Consider the following 17,747-nt stretch of genomic DNA (forward strand, 5'->3'; position numbering starts at 1 on the left):
TTTTCTTCTGCCTCTGGCTTAGACAGGCTTCACTGCTCTGTTCATAGATTGTAATTACTTTGTCCCACTTCTTGTTGATCTCCTCATCTGCCTTCTTCTCCTCTTCATCAATGTCTGCAAGTGTCTGAAACCTGTTCTTTCACTGCAGAATGAAGACTTTCTGTATTTCAGGGGACTTTAGCTCGTCAATGGCATGACGTCTATGTCCCTTTTTTGGTGGCCCCACACTTCTCAGTTTTACGTTGATGGAGGCTGTCATAAGGTGGTGGTTACTGCCAACGTCTGCTCCCCTTCTCACTTTCACATCTGTCTGTGAGTGTCACCATTTGCCATTGATCATCATATGGTCAATCTGGTTCTTATCTCTGCCATTTGAAGAACACTATGTCAGCTTGTGAATGACACGATGTTGAAATAGGGTTCCGTCAGAAATCAACAAGCCTCTCTCCGTTTTCATTCATCATGCCACTTCTATGTCTTCCCATTGCTCTGTCGTTGTTTGTGTTGTCCTTACCAATCTTGGCATTCAGGTCTCCCACGACGATAGGTCGTGGCGTTGTACTCTCTCTAACTCCTCCTATAGCATAAGGTAGAATTTGTCCTTTGCTTCTTCATCACAGTCATTTGTCGGAGCGTAGCACTGAATCAGGATGATGTTATTGTGTTTCCCTTTCAGTCAGGCTCTCATAATTCTGCTGCAGATGGATTTCCAGTCAAGCAGGGATCGCTCCACTCCCTTCTTCAACAGGTTGGCAACACTGTCATGGTGTTGTCCATCATCCCATCCAGAATACAGCAAAGTTTCTACTGAGGCTGTTGTTAATCTTCCTGATCCTGTCCATCTGCTCTCGCTGACACCCAGGATGTGTAAGCTGTAGCATCTCATCTCTGCTGGGACCTGAGCTAGCTTCCCTTTTTTGGTACATTGTCCATACATTCCAAACACCAAGTTTGGTTTTTGTCTTGGTGTTGAGTACTTCAGTCTTCATGCCAGTGGCTTCCTTTCGGCTTTCACCACTGGCAGTCATATGGGTGTTTGACTCCCGAAGGCCATCGCACACAGTAAAGCAGCGATTCTCAAACTTCATTGCACCACAACCCCCTTCTGAGAACAGAAATTACTGCACGGCCCCAGGAAGAGGGACTGAAGCCTGAGCCTGCCTGTGCCCGGTCCCCCTGTGCAGGGGCGGGGCTGGGTGGAGGGCAGCAAAGCCCAAGGGCTGAAGCCAAAGCCCAAGCCCCATTCCCCAGGGACGACGTCTTTGGGCTTCGGCCCCGGGGAGCGTGGCTCGGGCTTCGGCCCCAGATCCCAGCAAGTCTAAATACCAGCCCAGGCGACCCCTTAAAACCGGGTCACGACCGACTTTGGGGTCCCGCCCTACAGTTTGAGAACCGTTGCAGTGAAGGTCGATTTCTCAGCCGCTGTTTCCGTAACATATTTTGTTTTTTACGGGCCAGGTATTCAGCCCAGTGCCTGACCCCCAACCTGGAGGGCCAGGATGTCAGTTTTGTCTGGCCGGTTAACTCTGCATTGTGGGCTGTGGAAGCCACGCCCACCAAGCCCTACTGGGCATGCTCCAAATGTAGCAGGAGTATAAAGGGGAGCAGCTCAGCTCAGCCTGGGCTGACAGCTGAAGAGGATAGACACTCGCTGCAGGCTCCAGACCAGGAAGCCCCAGAGGCTCTGACAGCAGGAGCAAGGGCCACCAAGACCCAGGTGGAGACCCAGACACCAGCAGATGTCTGGGAAAACCCAGGATCGCTGGGAGCCTCCACACTGACAAATCCAGGAACCCTGCAGGTGCCCAGAACATGACTACCAGAGACATAGTGGGAAGTAGCCCAGGGAGGATGCCAGTCGCAGGGTTGAGAACACTCAGCATGTTGGAGTCGGCTCCCTGCTAACTCAATAGCAGGGACACTTGCCACAGACAGGGCCCTGGGCTGGGACCTGGTGGATCAGGAGAGCCTGGGTCCCCCTACCCCGGCCTCCACCCACCCCAAGGTGGCAACCCATTGTCCTTGACATTGGCCACTAGGCCTTTCCACCCTGCAGATAAGGGTAATCTAATTGATCCTGACTACTAGGCCATAGCACCATGAGGATCAGGGCAACTCAAATGACTCTGGCCATTAGGCCTTATTGCCCTACAGATAAAGGCAATCCTATAGACCAGGGATCTGCAACCTTTGGCATGCAGCCCATCCGGGAAGGTCACTGGCGGGCTGGGCCAGTTTGTCTACCTGAGGCGTCCGCAGGTTCGGCTGATCGCAGCTCCCAGTTGGCTGCAGTTCACCATCCCTGGCCAATGGGAGCTGCAGGAAGCAGCAGCCAGAACATCCCTCGGCCTGCGCCACTTCCCCGGTAAAGGGGTGATATCACTTTGCAAGTCTGAGCTGGTGAGTTTGTAGTAGGCTCAGTGTTTTAATGCTAACCAGGGGTCAGAGGCTTCTGTTCTTTATGCTGGACCGAAATTCAAGTTTGGCCTTAGCAAAGTGAAGTTGTGCTGAACTGCCCCTGTGAAATGTTCCCAGAATGTACTGTAGCAGGGAGGGCAGAGTGTTAGTATGTGGGCCGCTGGCTTGTTAGGGTGATGCTGAAATAGGACAGAGAAGAGGTTGCATTGTGCAGGTGGTGTGAACCATAACTCTGCATTTCCGCTTCTAAGAACAGAGGGGACAGGAATCCTTACCCAGTGAAGTCACATTCTCATAGTTCTCCTGCATAACGTCTCTGTAGAGGGCTCTCTGAGCGGGGTCCAGGAGAGCCCCCTCTTCCCTGGTGAAATACACAGCCACCTCCTCGAAGGTCACCGGCCCCTGAAAAAGAAAGAGTCCAACAGTCAGTACCTGCTGCCCCACTCACAGCCCCACTATTCAATGGGGAAAGGAGCCAATCAAATGGATGCTCTGGGTGGCTTGCAGTCAACAGAGTCCTACCTGTACACCGCTCATCAGAGCGGCCCTACTAGGTCAGACCAAAGGTCCATTTATCCCAGTATCTTCTAACAGTGGCCAATGCTAGGTCCTTCAGAGGGAATGAACAGAACAGGTAATCATCAGTGATCCATCCCCTGTTGCCCACTCCCAGCTTCTGGCAAACAGAAGCTAGGGACACGATCCCTGCCCATCCTGGCTAATAGCCACTGATGGACCTAGCCTGCATGAACTTATCAAGTATTTGAGCATCCAGCAAACATCAGGGTGAGAGAACAAAGAGAGAGCCTCTCCTCTCTCAGCAGATCCATCACACACCTATTAGCCAGAGACTGATACAGGTGATGCTAGCAGATTAGGGTTGGAAGAAACCTCAGGAGATCATCTAGTCCAACATCCTGATCAAAGCAGGACCAACCTCAATTAAATCATCCCAGCCAGGGCTTTGTCAAGCCTAGATTCCACCACCTCCCTAGGTAACCCATTCCAACGCTTTATCACCCTCCTAGTGAAATAGTTTTTCCTAATATCCAACCTAGACCTCCTCCATTGCATCTTGAGACTATTGCTCCTTGTTCTGTCATCTGCCATCACTGAGAACAGCTGAGCTCCGTCCTCTTTGGAACCCCCCTTCAGGTAGTTGAAGGCTGCTATCAAATCCCCCCTCATTCTTCTCTTATGCAGACTAAATAAGCCAAGTTCCCTCAGCCTCTTCTCATAAATCATGTGCCCCAGCCCCCTAATCATTCTCGTTGGCCTCCACTAGACTCTTTCCAATTTGACCACCTCCTTTCTGTAGTGGGGCACCCAAAACTGGATGCAGTACTCCGGATGTGGCCTCACCAGTACCGAATAGAGGGGAATCATCACTTCCCTCCATCTGCTGGCAACACTCCTACTAATGCAGCCCAATAGGCTGTTGGCCTTCTTGGCAACTAGGGCACATTGCTGACTCATATCCAGCTTCTCATCTGGACCCTATCCCTACCCTCCAGTGTATCTACCTCTACCCCCAGCTTAGTGTCATCCACAAACTTGCTGAGGGTGCAATCCATCCCATCATTCAGATCATTAATGAATATGTTGAAAAAACCGGCTCCAGGACTGACCCGTGGGGCACTCCGCTTGATACCAGCTGCCCTCTAGACATCAAACCGTTTGATCACGACCCGTTGAGCCCAACGATCTAGCCAGGTTTCTGTCTGCCTTATAGTCCATTCATCCAGCCCATACTACTTTAGAAGAATACCGTACTTTAGAATACTTAGAATACTTTAGAAGGAGACCGTAACAACAGCTCTGCTAAAGTCCAGACATATCACGTCCAATGCTTTTCTCATATCCACAGAGTCAGTTATCTCATCGTAGAAGGCAATCAGGTTGGTCAGGCATGACTTGCCCTTGGTGAATCCATGTTGACTGTTCCTGATCACCATCCTCTCCTCCAAGTGCTTCAAAATGGATTCCTTAAGGACCTATCCATGATTTTTCTGGGGACTGAGGTGAGGCTGACTGGTCTGTAGTTCCCCAGATTCTCCTTTCCTTTTTTAAAGATGGGTACTACATTTGCCTTTTTCCAATCGTCTGGGACCTCCCCCAATCGCCACGAGTTTTCAAAGATAATGACCAATGGGTCTGCAATCACATCCGCCAACTCCCTCAGCACCCTCGGATGCATTGCATCCAGCCCCATGGACTTGTGCATGCCCAGCTTTTCTAAATAGCCCTTAACCTGTTCTTTCACCACTGAGGGCTGCTTACCCCCTCCCCATACTGTGTTGCCCAGTGCAGCAGTCTGGGAGCTGCCCTTGTCTGTGAAGATCGAGGCAAAAAGAGCGTTACTTCAGCTTTTTCCACATCATCTGTTACTAGGTTGACTTCCCCATTAAGTAAAGGTCCCACACTTTCCATGATCACCTTCTTGTTGCTAGCATACCTATAGAAACCCTTCTTGTTACCCTTCAAATCCCTTACTAGCTGCAACTCCAGTTGTGCTTTGGCCTTCCTGATTACACCCCTGCACGCTCAAGCATATATTTATACTCCTCCCTAGTCATCTGTCCAAGTTTCCACTTCTTGTAAGCTTCCTTTTTGTGTTTAAGCTCACCAAAGATTTCTCTGTTAAGCCAAGCTGGTTGCCTGCCATGTTTGCTATTCTTTCTGCACATTGGGATGGTTTGTTCCTGCGCCCTCAATAAGGCCTCTCTAAAATACAGCCAGCTCTCCTGGACTCCTTTCCCCCTCATGTTATTCTTGCAGGGGATCCTTCCCATCAGTTACCTAAGGGAGTCTAAATCTGCTTTTCTGAAGTCCAAGGTCTGTATTCTGCTGCTCTCCTTTCTTCCTTTTGTCAGGAACCTGAACTCGACTATCACAAGGTCACTGCTGCCCAGGTTGCCACTCACTTCTACTTCCCCTACCAATTTTTCCCTGTTTGTGAGCAGCAGGTCAAGAGGAGCTCTGCCCCTAGTCGGTTCCTCCAGCACTTGCACCAGGAAGTTGTCCCCAACACTCTCCAAAAACTTCCTAGATTGTCTGTGCACTGCTGTATTGCTCTTCCCGCAGATGTCAGGGTGATTGAAGTCCCCCATGAGAACCAGGGCCTGTGATCTGGAAACTTCTGTTAGTTGTCCGAAGAAAGCCTCGTCCACCTCATCCCCCTGATCTGGTGGTCTATAGCAGATGCCCACCACGACATCACCATGACATGGGTAGGAAGCCCAACACCCTCCTCATTGTGAGAAACTGGATATGAGGGAAGAGGCATCTCCCCTAAGCCTGACTGGTGGGTGCCCCCTTCATATCTCACAACGGCTGCTAGTTAGTCAGGTCAGGCTCCAGCACTGGGAGTCTGGCCACTTTTCCTAGCCCCTTCTAAGTGGGCTGTTTCCTCTTCCACAAATTAGGACACTTCAACCTCCAAACCTCATGAATCTGTTCCTAGAATCTAAGTCACTTATTAAACTAGTCCCGGAAGGTTTGCCACCCCCTGTCCTCCTCCCTTTCTCCACCCTGTGCATTTCCTGCTCTGCTCCAAAATACAAACCAGACTTCCCATCTCCAGTGTATTTGCTGTCCCTCTCCCTCCAGCAGGAACCCACCAGCCACCCCCCGATAATCCCTACCTGAGCTGGCTCCTCTGCAGCCATTTCTCTCCCCTGTCCCATGGGAGGACGGGATGAACTGGAGCGAGACGTGGGTGTCATTCTGCAGCCTGGCAGGGCGAGAAGGGAAGTTATGGAGGTTTCAGAAAAGGCTTTAGTTCATTTCACATCTCAATTCCCCCAGGCCCTTTTCTTGCCGACAGACATCCTAGACTCTGCCAGACAGGGAGAAAACAGGGGAAGCACTAGAGGGAATTTCTATCAGCATTTGAGAGGAAAGTGGCAGAGACAGGGAAAGCATGGTTGGAGGATGAAGCTTCTCCTGTGGGAGGTTAGCTCCCTGCCTCACCTCTCCAGCCCCAGGCTCCCCCCATCTCTCCTCTTCCCCCTTCTCCCTGGGGAAAGCAATAGGTTGAGGAGGGACAGAGTGGACAGGGAGTCTTGTGGGGGAGGGGGAATGAGGAGGGACCAGGCAGGCCGGAGGGGTCTCAAGGGGAAGGGGGTGTGAGGAGGAACCTGGTAGGTGCGGGGGGGGCTGGTAAGGGAGGGGGGCGAGGCGGGACTCTGTGGATGGGGAGGCGGGTCTCGCGGGGAAGGGGGGTTAAGGAGGGACCCGGCGGCCGGGGGAGGGTCTGGCAGGGGAGGGGGGCGAGGAGGGACCCAACAGGTCGGGGGGGTTCTGACGGGGCAAGGCAGGACCTGGCTGGCAGGGAGGCGGTCTTGCCGGGAAGAGGGGATGAGGAGGGACCTGGCAGGCGAGGAGGGACCTGGCGGACAAGGGAGAGGGTCTCACAGGGAAGGGGAGGGGTGAGGTAGGACCCAGTAGACGGCGGGTCTGTTTGGGGATGGGGAGCAAGGCGAGACCTGGGAGGGGATCTCCCAAGGAAGGTGGGGTGAGAAGGGACCCAGCAGGCAGGGGAGGATCTAGTGGGGGAGGGGGAACGAGGCATGACCCAGCTGGCAGGGCGGGGGTCTCACAGGGAAGCAGGGGTGAGGAGGGACCTGGCAGGCAGTGGGGGTCTGGCAGGGGATGGGGGACAAGCCAGAACCCCGGAGAGGGTCTTGCAGGGAACGGGGAGATGAGGTGGGACACGGCGGGTGAGGGAGCGAGGCGGGACCAGGAGGGTGTCTCGGAAGAAAGGGGGACGTGAAGAGGGACCCAGCAGGCAGGGGAGAGTCTGGCAGGGGATGGGGGACGAGGTGGGACCCGGCAGGTGTGGGGTACTGACAGGGGACTGGGGGCGAGCCAGGATCCGGGAGAGGGTTTTGCAAGGAAGGGGGTGTGAGGTGGGACTCGGCAGGTGGGGGCGAGGTCTGATGTGGGAGGGTAGGGACTATCCCGGTGGGCAGGCGGGGTATCCGGCGGGTGGAGTGGAAGGGGTATCCCGGGGGGGGTATCCCAGCGGGCGGGGGGGGACGGAGGGGTATCCGGCAGGGTGGAGTGGAAGGGGTATCCTGGGGGGGGGGTATCCCAGCAGGTGGGCGGGGAAGGGGTATCCCGGCAGGGGGGGATCCCGGCGGGGGGACGGAGGGGTATCCCGGCGGGGGGGATCCCGGCGGGGTGGAGTGGAAGGGGTATCCCGGCGGGGGGGGATCCTGGCGGGGTGGAGTGGAAGAGGTATCCTGGGGGGGGTATCCCAGCGGGCGGGCCAGGACGGAGGGGTATCTGGCGGGGTGGAGTGGAAAGGGTATCCCGGGGGGGTATCCCAGCGGGCAGGCGGGTACGGAGGGGTATCCTAGCGGAGGGGGATCCCGGTGGGGGGGGATCCCAGCGGGCAGGCGGGGACGGAGGGGTATCCTGGCGGGGGGGATCCCGGCGGGCGGGCACGGAGGGGGATCCCGGCGGGGGGGGTGGAAGGGGGATCCCGGTGGGCAGGCGGGCACGGAGGGGTATCCCGGCGGGGGGGGTAGAAGGGGTATCCCGGCGGGGGGGATCCGGCGGGGGGGGTGGAAGGGGGATCCCGGTGGGCAGGCGGGCACGAAGGGGGATCCCGGCGGGGGGGGTGGAAGGGGGATCCCGGCGGGGGGATCCCGGCGGGGGGGCGGGCACGGAGGGGGATCCCGGCGGGGGGGGAGAAGGGGTATCCCGGCGGGGGGGATCCGGCGGGGGAGGTGGAAGGGGGATCCCGGTGGGCAGGCGGGCACGGAGGGGTATCCCGGCGGGGGGGGATCCCGGCGGGGGGGGTAGAAGGGGTATCCCGGCGGGGGGATCCGGCCGGGGGGGGTGGAAGGGGGATCCCGGTGGGCAGGCGGGCACGGAGGGGGATCCCGGCGGGGGGGGATCCCGGCGGGGGGGATCCCGGCGGGGGGGGGTGGAAGGGGGATCCCGGCGGGGGGGCGGGCACGGAGGGGTATCCCGGCGGGGGGGGTGGAAGGGGGATCCCGGCGGGGGGGATCCGGTGGGGGAGGTGGAAGGGGGATCCCGGTGGGCAGGCGGGCACGGAGGGGTATCCCGGCGGGGGGGGATCCCGGCGGGGGGGGGAGAAGGGGTATCCCGGCAGGGGGGATCCGGCGGGGCGGGTGGAAGGGGGATCCCGGTGGGCAGCCGGGCACGGAGGGGTATCCCGGCGGGGGGGAATCCCGGCGGGGGGGGTAGAAGGGTATCCCGGTGGGGGGGATCCCGGCGGGGGGGGTAGAAGGGGTATCCCGGCGGGGGGGATCCGGCGGGGCGGGTGGAAGGGGGATCCCGGTGGGCAGCCGGGCACGGAGGGGTATCCCGGCGGGGGGGGATCCCGGCGGGGGGGGGAGAAGGGTATCCCGGTGGGGGGGATCCGGCGGGCGGGCGGGCACGGAGGGGTATCCCGGCGGGGGGGGATCCCGACGGGGGGGGGAGAAGGGGTATCCCGGCGGGGGGGGGATCCCGGCGGGGGGGGGAGAAGGGGTATCCCGGCGGGGGGGATCCGGCGGGGCGGGTGGAAGGGGGATCCCGGTGGGCAGCCGGGCACGGAGGGGTATCCCGGCGGGGGGGGATCCCGGGGGGGGGGGAGAAGGGTATCCCGGTGGGGGGGATCCGGCGGGCGGGCGGGCACGGAGGGGTATCCCGGCGGGGGGGATCCCGGCGGGGGGGGGAGAAGGGTATCCCGGTGGGGGGGATCCCGGCGGGGGGGGGGGAAGGGGTATCCCGGCGGGGGGGATCCGGCGGGGCGGGGGGAAGGGGGATCCCGGTGGGCAGCCGGGCACGGAGGGGTATCCCGGCGGGGGGGGATCCCGGGGGGGGGGAGAAGGGTATCCCGGTGGGGGGGATCCGGCGGGCGGGCGGGCACGGAGGGGTATCCCGGCGGGGGGGATCCCGGCGGGGGGGGGGAGAAGGGTATCCCGGTGGGGGGGATCCCGGCGGGGGGGGGAGAAGGGGTATCCCGGCGGGGGGGATCCGGCGGGGCGGGTGGAAGGGGGATCCCGGTGGGCAGCCGGGCACGGAGGGGTATCCCGGCGGGGGGGGATCCCGGCGGGGGGGTAGAAGGGGTATCCCGGTGGGGGGCATCCGGCGGGCGGGCGGGCACGGAGGGGTATCCCGGCGGGGGGGGATCCCGGCGTGCGGGGGGGGAGACCCCCGGAGAGGGGGCGCCGCGGGCCCGGAGGGGTCTCCCCAGGCCGCGGCGGGGCCCGGGGATGGGGCGGACCCGGAGCCCGAGGTGGGGTTCAGGGGCTCTCAGCGCCCCCGGGGCAAGCGGAGTTTCCCGCGTTGGGGGACTGGCAGGGGCCAGACCCCCGAGTGCAACGGCGGAGCCTCCCCCGCCACCCACCTTCGTGACCGGGGAATCTCCCCGGGCAGGTCAGTCCCTGCGTTTAGCCCCCTTCTGCCCCTTCCCCCGGCATGTCCTGGGGGCACAGAGACAGCGCAACCCCCCCACTCCGGCTTCTCCCCTCCTGATGCCCCCCCGCCGGGCCCCAGTCTCGGCCCCCCCGCAGCCGTGCCGGGGGCCGATCCCCGGGGGCTGCAGCGGCTGGGGCTCCCCGGGGCAGAGAGTCACTTTCCTGCCCGGCCCCAGCGCTTCCCCCGGGGGCTCCGGAGCGGACGGGGGCAGAGCCCGGGGCTGCTCCCCCGCGGAGAACGGTCCCGATCTCCGGCCTTTGTTCTCCCCGGGTCCCGCCTCCCGCGTCCTCCAGCCCGCCCCGCTCCCGGCTGCTCCTGCCCCTTCCGCTGGGTCCTGCAGACACCGGCCCGGGCTGCCTCTAGCTCGCTGCCCGAGGGAAGCGAAGGGGAAGGGGTGTAAAGCAAAGCCGCCTGTATTCACACCCTGCACCCTCTTGTAATAATCTGCCTACCAACAGGCCTTGTGAGGTAGCCTTTGAAAAGTAACAACCTTAGACCGATGCAGTGAGCGGCAGCTCACGAAAGCTTCCGCTCCAATACATTTGTTAGTCTCTAAGGTGCCACAAGTCCTCCGTTTCTTTTTGCGAATACGGACTAACACGGCTGCTACTCTGAAACCTTAGACTTAGTACTTCTCCTTTCTTGCTTACAACACTCCTGCTAATACATCTATCAGCGGGAGTGTGGGGCAGTCCGGGGCCTGTACCCCCCACTTCCTGCAATTCCCCAGGACTCGCAGCCAGCCAGTAAAACAGAAGGTTTATTAGACGACAGGAACATGGTCTAAAACCCAGCTTGTTGGTACAGAAAACAGGACCCCTCAGTCAGGTCCATCTTGGGGGCTGGGAGGCCCAGACCCAGGTTCTCGGCCTCCCCCCGTCTCCCCAGCCAGCTCCAAACTGAAACCCCCTCCAGCCCCTCCTCTGGACTTTGTCTATTCTCTGAGCCAGGAGGCCACCTGATCTCTTTGTTCTCCAGACACTTTCAGTTGGCACCTTGCAGGGAAGGGGCCCAGGCCATCAGTTGACAGGAGACAGGGTGTCAGCCATTCTCTGTGCAGACAGCATCACACCTGCCCTCTAGGGCTCTGCAACAATCACACTCCCTTATCCCACCACCTACATACTTAAGAAATGCCTAGGGGAAACTGAGGCACCCACACTGTATTCAGAGAAAACATTAAGAACTTTCCCACTTCCATCACAACATCCCAGAATGATGTTGGCTTTTTTCCCTTGTATGATGTTCCTTGTTTAAAATCAGGGCGTCCTGCCTAGGTAAAAGTTATTAAACAGGCTTTTCCTAAGCAAAGAATGTGCATCTGTCTAAGTAGCAAACTGACCCATCGAGTCAGCAGGGGGAGAAGATTGCAGGAGACTGAACAATTTGGGTTTCTTGCCAGATCCTGGGCCTTGGTCAGGGTTATCTTACATTTCTCTGGTGCAGAATCCTTTACCAAACCACCCCAACACTCAGCAGTGCCAGTGAGGAATGGCATCCCCAAATGTGATCAGTTTATTTCTTTAATCTGATCATGGCACAGGTCTAAATGAGGGACTAGAGACAGGCAAAACCACCACTTCTGTTTCCTCCACATCTGCCTAATTAGGGACAGGTTTCAGAGTAGCAGCCGTGTTAGTCTGTATTCGCAAAAAAGAAAAGGAGGACTTGTGGCACTTTAGAGACTAATACATTTATTTGAGCATAAGCTTTCGTGAGCTACAGCTCACTTCATCAGATGCATCCGATGAAGTGAGATGTAGCTCACGAAAGCTTATGCTCAAATAAATTTGTTAGTCTCTAAGGTGCCACAAGTATTCCTTTTCTTTTTTGCTAATTAGGGACAGTAGTTCCCATAGCATAGGATTCAATAGGAGAGATTCAGGAGTAACCTCCTGTAAGACCCCGAGTCACAACTGCTTTGGGAACCAAATACATGGCATTTTGCATACTTGGAAGTCTCTTACTATGGAAGTCCCTCATGAGATCATCTGAGAAAACATTGATCTACACAACTGCCATTGATTTGTGTTGTCCCGGAGAGCCGGAACAGGAGTACCAGGGGCCTTTAGTCCCGGTGGGTCGGGTCTCATGTGCACGCCCCGCAAGCAAGCATCCCTGGAGTAGAGTCCATCTCTTCAGGAAGTCAGGAGTGCTCTTGAGGCTCAAAGACTGACTTAGGGGTTAGAAAGGACCATGAGATATTTAGGGATAGGGGAACCTTATATTAAGAAAAAAAACCCTATAAGAAAATAGCCTGTGAATAGAGAGATATAGATATTTCTTCTTATAGCACATTCTATTTAAGTACACTTAGTAGTAAGTTTTATATATAATTCTCTCTCTCTCTCTCTCTCTCTCTCTCTATATATATACACACACACACACACACTTATATATATATAAAAAATCTCAAATACCATATGTTCAAACTGTATGTTCATATGATTAATTGCACTGTTAAACAATAGAATATCATTTATTTAAATATTTTTGGATGTTTTTTACATTTTCAAATATATTGATTTCAATTACAACATAGAATACAAAGTGTACAGTGCTCACTTTATATTTATTTTTATTACAAATATTTGCACTGTAAAAAACAAAATAAATAGTATATTTCAATTCACCTAATCTGAGTACTGTAGTGCAATCTCTTTATCATGAAAGTTGAACTTACATATGTAGAATTATGTACAAAAACCAACTGCATTCAAAAATAAAACAATGTAAAACTTCAGAGCCTACAAGTCCACTCTGTCGTACTTCAGTCAATCGCTCAGACAAACACGTTTGTTTACATTTGCAGGAGATAATGCTGCCCGCTTCTTGTTTACAATGTCACCTGAAGGTGAGAACAAGTGTTCGCATGGCACTGTTGTAACCAGCGTCGCAAGATATTTACGTGCCAGATGCGCTGAAGAGTTATATGGCCCTTCATGTTTCAACCACCACTCCAGAGGACGTGTTTATGCTGATGACGGGTTCTGCTCGGTAGTGGTCCAAGGCAGACTGGACCGATGCATGTTCATTTTCACCATCTGAGTCAGATGCCACCAGCAGAAGGATGGATTTTCTTTTTTCATGGTTTGGGTTCTGTAGTTTCTGCATCAAAATGTTGCTCTTTTAAGACTTCTGAAAGCATGCTCCACACCTCGTCCCTCTCAGACTTTGGAAGGCACTTCAGATTCTTAAACCTTGGGTCAAGTGCTGTAGCTATCTTCAGAAATCTCCCATTGGTACCTTATTTGCGTTTTGTCAAATCTGCAAAGACAGTGTTCATAAATCAAACATGCTGGGACATCATCTGAGACTGCTATAACATAAAATATATGGCAGAATGCAGGTAAAACAGAAAAGGAGACATACAATTCTTCCCCAAGGAGTTCAGTCACAAATTTAATTAACACACTATTTTTTTAATGAACGTCACCAGCATGGAAGCATGTCCTCCAGAATCATGGCTGAAGTATGAAGGGGCATACGAATGTTTAGCATATGCTTAGAATGTCACATAAATACCTTGCAATGCCAGCTACAAAAGTGCCATGCGAATGCCTGTTCTCACTTTCAGGTGACATTGTAAACAAGAAGCGGGCAGCATTATCTCCTGCAAATGTAAACAAACTTGTTTGTCTTAGTGATTGGCTGAACAAGAAGTAGGACTGAGTGGACCTGTAGGCTCTAAAGTTTTATTTTTGAATGCAATTATGCAACAAAATAATCTACATTTGTTAAGTTACACTTTCACAATAGAGATTGCACCACAGTACGTGTATGAGGTGAATTGAAAAATATTATTTCTTTTGTTTATCATTTTTACACTGCAAATATTTGTAATAAAAACTAATATAAAGTGAGTACTGTACACTTTGTATTATGTGTTGTAATAGAAATCAACATATTTGAAAATGTAGAAAAACATCAACAATATTTAATAAATTTCAATTGGTATTCTATTGTTTTACAGTGCGATTAATCACGATGAATTTTTTTAATCACAGTTAATTTTTTTGAGTTAATCGCATGAGTTAACTGCAATTCATTGACAGCCCTAGTTCAAACTTATTTTTTATGATTTACTTTCTTCATCCATTTAACAGTATTATAGGCCAGTGCAATCCAGTTCTGTTTCTTCTGGTTTAAATAAAACCTCTGTATACTTTGTTGTTGTTTTTTGACAACCAGTTATATTATCTTGGCTACGCTTAAATAATCTTTTTTCACTGTGTAATTCCTCCCCCCACCCCCATCAGCTCTCCTCTGTCGGATAAATTATAGCACCACTTGAACTCCAATTGAGAATTGCAATCACATGAAGAAGAATGAGACAATCTGTTCCCAAAGGGAGAAGTTGATGACTATAACAATTGCTTTGCAGAGGGAGGAGATGTATAAACGTGATGCTCCAGGTTTGTTTAGATGAGGGAAAGTGATGGCGGCTCGGTCCGGTGATGAGGAAACATCACATTACACTGAATTTATTCTCTAAGGTGCCACAAGTACTCCTAAAAAACCCTCTTTTGCCAGCCCTAAACAGGGTTTTCACAGTGTTTATCTCTGTTGCAGATTTTCTGATGATAAACAAGGGCCGAGCTCTGATGGAATGTTTTCCCACACATGGTGCATATATAGGGACCCTCGCTTGTATAGATCCTCTGATGTCTAATCAGGTTCGACCGCCGAGCGAAGGTTTTCCCGCACTGATAGCATTCGTAGTGTCTCTCGCCTGTATGGATTCTCTGGTGCAAAATAAGGTTGGAGCGCCGAGTGAAGTTTTTCCCACACTCCTGGCACTCGTAGAGTGTCTCTCCTGTGTGGGTTTTCCAATGTGTAAGAAGGGCTGAGCTGTCACTGAAGCTTTTCCCGCACTCGCAGCATTCATAGGGTCGCTCCCCAGTGTGGATTCTCTGATGTGTAACAAGGTGTGAGTTCCGAACAAAGGTTTTCCCACACTCGCCGCATTCATAGGGTCTCTCCCCTGTGTGAATTCTCTGATGCTTAGTAAGGCCAGACCGGCAACTGAAGTTTTTCCCACACTCAGTGCATGGGTTGTTTCTCTCTCCTGTGGGGAGTCTCTGCTGGGCTGTGGTTTCCTTGTGGTCCTTGTGAATTCCCTGACAATTAATGGATTTATCCACTTTTTCCCCTGGTTGGTTTCCCTCCAGCCTCTCTGGTCTGCTCTGACTCTCACCGGCTTTTCCCTGCTCATGGGTCCTGGACAAGTTCCCTCTGGGTCTTTGCAATAATGCCCCACTTGCTCAGCATCTTCCTGCTGAGGATTCTGCTCCTTGTTCTCACTCACCATCCGGATAGAGGGAGAAACCTCAGAAACAGGGCTGGAAAAAGGGTGAGCAAACCAAACTAAATACCAGAAAGATGGGGAAAATAAATCAGAGACTGAATTCCCCCAAACTCTTCCCCATAGGGGAGAGTAGAGAGGGATCAATTCTCCTTTCACATCCCATCCAAACACTCAGGGGAAGGGAGATCAGGGAGAGATCTATTACTAGGTGTCAGTCAGGGTGGGCAGGAAGCCATGAGTGGTAGCTGCCCTGAAGATATGACACCTGCTGGGGACAATCCTGAACTCAGAGAACGCACAGTGTCTTTGTAGGGAATCCCAGCTGTTTCCGTCAGGCACTGACTGTGTTGGTTTAATGATCCCTCACCTGCACAGGCACCTCTCAGGATCTCTCTTTCCTTTAAACCCTGGAGATCCAGGACCCCCAGCTCCTCCCCTCATTCCAGCTGGGAGATCACATCAGGTTTGGAGACTGAAAACCCTGCTGAGGGGAAAGAAAACAAGGAAGACCAGGTGAATTCATAGGCCATTTGTTATAAAAAAACCCCCAACACTCTATTACTTTAACCCCAGCCCATTTTAAAGCAGTACAATCCCACAGCCAGCTCCCCAGGTACTCAAAAGTGCAGGACACTCTGCATATGAGGCATTTAACTATCCCCATCTCTGCTGGGAAGCCAGACACTTCTCAGCAAAGGGGCTCCTAAAACACAGAGACATGAACTCCATGTCCCAGAAAATAAAGACTCCAGCCAGAGGGGAAGTGACCCTGGACCTGCTTCTAATGCCAGAGAGAAACAAAGATCATGAGAGTGATAGGGAAGCAGGAGCGGTGGAAGGTCCCTAAAAGTGAGGGGGCCACAGACTCCTGAACTGTGGCCCTGCCCCTTCTCCCCGAGGCCACGCTCTCGCACCACCCCTTCTCGCTGACCCCCTGTCAAGGTTCCTTCCCCACTCTGAACTCTAGGGTATAGATGTGGGGACCTGCATGAAAACCTCCTAAGCTTATTCTAATCAGCTTAGGTTAAAAGGTACAAACTATTTTACCTTTTGCCCTTGGACTTTCGCTGCCACCACCAAACGTCTAACCGGATTTATTATTGGGAAAGAGTCGTTTGGAAACGTCTTTCCCCCCAAAATCCTCACCAAAACCTTGCACCCCCCTTCCTGGGGAGGTTTGATAAAAATCCTCACCAATTTGCATAGGTGACCACAGACCCAAACCCTTGGATCTTAAGAACAATGAAAAAAAATTCAGTTATAGATTCATAGATTCATAGATACTAAGGTCAGAAGGGACCATTCTGATCATCTAGTCCGACCTCCTGCACAGCGCAGGCCACAGAATCTCACCCACCCACTCCTATGAAAAACCTCACCCATGTCTGAGTTATTGAAGTCCTTAAATCATGGTTCAAAGACTTCAAGGAGCAGAGAAGCCTCCCTCAAGTCAACCATGCCCCATGCTACAGAGGAAGGCAAAAAACCTCCAGGGCCTCTCCAATCTGCCCTGGAGGAAAATTCCTTCCCGACCCCAAATATGGCAATCAGCTAAACCCGGAGCATATGGGCAAGATTCACCAGCCAGATACCCAGGAAAGAATTTTCTATAGTAACTCAGATCCCATCCATCTAATATCCCATCTCAGGGGATTTGGCCTATTTACCCTGAATATTTAAAGATCAATTACTTACCAAAATCCCATTATCCCATCATACCATCTCCTCCATAAACTTATCGAGTAGAATCTTAAAACCAGATAGATCTTTTGCCCCCACTGCTTCCCTTGGAAGGTTATTCCAAAACTTCACTCCTCTGATGGTTAAAAACCTTCATCTGATTTCAAGTCTAAACTTCCTGGTGGCCAGTTTATACCCATTTGTTCTTGTGTCCACATTGGTGCTGAGCTGAAATAATTCCTCTCCCTCTCCTATATTTATCCCTCTGATATATTTATAGAGAGCAATCATATCTCCCCTCAACCTTCTTTTAGTTAGGCTAAACAAGCCAAGCTCCTTAAGTCTCCTTTCATAAGACAAGTTTTCCATTCCTCGGATCATCCTAGTAGCCCTTCTCTGTACCTGCTCCAGTTTGAATTCATCCTTTTTAAACATGGGAGACCAGAACTGCACACAGTATTCTAGGTGAGGTCTCACCAGTGCCTTGTATAACGGTACTAAAACCTCCTTATCCCTACTGGAAATGCCTCTCCTGATGCATCCCAAAACCGCATTAGCTTTTTTCACAGCCATATCACATTGGCAGCTCATAGTCATCCTATGATCAACCAATACTCCAAGGTCCTTCTCCTCTTCCGTTACTTCTAATTGATGCGTCCCCAACTTATAACTAAAATTCTTGTTATTAATCCCTAAATGCATAACCTTACACTTCTCACTATTAAATTTCATCCTATTACTATTACTCCAGTTTACAAGGTCATCCAGATCCTCCTGTATAATATCCCGATCCTTCTCTGAATTGGCAATACCTCCCAGCTTTGTATCATCTGCAAACTTTATTAGCACACTCCCACTTTTTGTGCCAAGGTCAGTAATAAAAAGATTAAATAAGATTGGTCCC

At 53.1% G+C, this 17,747-nt stretch overlaps 2 protein-coding genes, 1 long non-coding RNA gene and 1 pseudogene across 5 annotated transcripts in view; 1 reads left to right on the forward strand and 3 right to left on the reverse strand.

Annotated features, from left to right (window-relative positions):
- LOC119849428 (zinc finger protein OZF-like) overlaps window positions 1-17,747 on the forward strand; it is a 776,365-nt gene that overhangs the window by 44,403 nt on the left and 714,215 nt on the right. The window lies entirely within an intron of this gene.
- The window catches only part of LOC119849371, a 1,398,949-nt pseudogene that overhangs the window by 13,306 nt on the left and 1,367,896 nt on the right, over window positions 1-17,747 (reverse strand).
- LOC119849439 lies at window positions 2,755-10,167 on the reverse strand. The gene is made up of 3 exons (XR_005290492.2): window positions 9,785-10,167; window positions 6,063-6,151; window positions 2,755-2,820 (listed from the first exon to the last, which is right to left on the reverse strand). It is a non-coding gene; the product is annotated as an uncharacterized LOC119849439 (long non-coding RNA).
- The window catches only part of LOC122457746 (zinc finger protein 28 homolog), a 173,428-nt gene continuing 171,242 nt past the window's right edge, over window positions 15,562-17,747 (reverse strand). The window contains exon 4 of the mRNA XM_043503897.1: window positions 15,562-15,647. Within this exon, the coding sequence (XP_043359832.1) occupies window positions 15,601-15,647 (47 nt within the window). The 3' untranslated portion in view covers window positions 15,562-15,600. The remainder of the gene's footprint in view (window positions 15,648-17,747) is intronic.

The sequence above is a fragment of the Dermochelys coriacea genome, chromosome 28 (genome assembly GCF_009764565.3).
Source record: "Dermochelys coriacea isolate rDerCor1 chromosome 28, rDerCor1.pri.v4, whole genome shotgun sequence".
Taxonomy (NCBI): Eukaryota; Metazoa; Chordata; order Testudines; family Dermochelyidae; genus Dermochelys; species Dermochelys coriacea.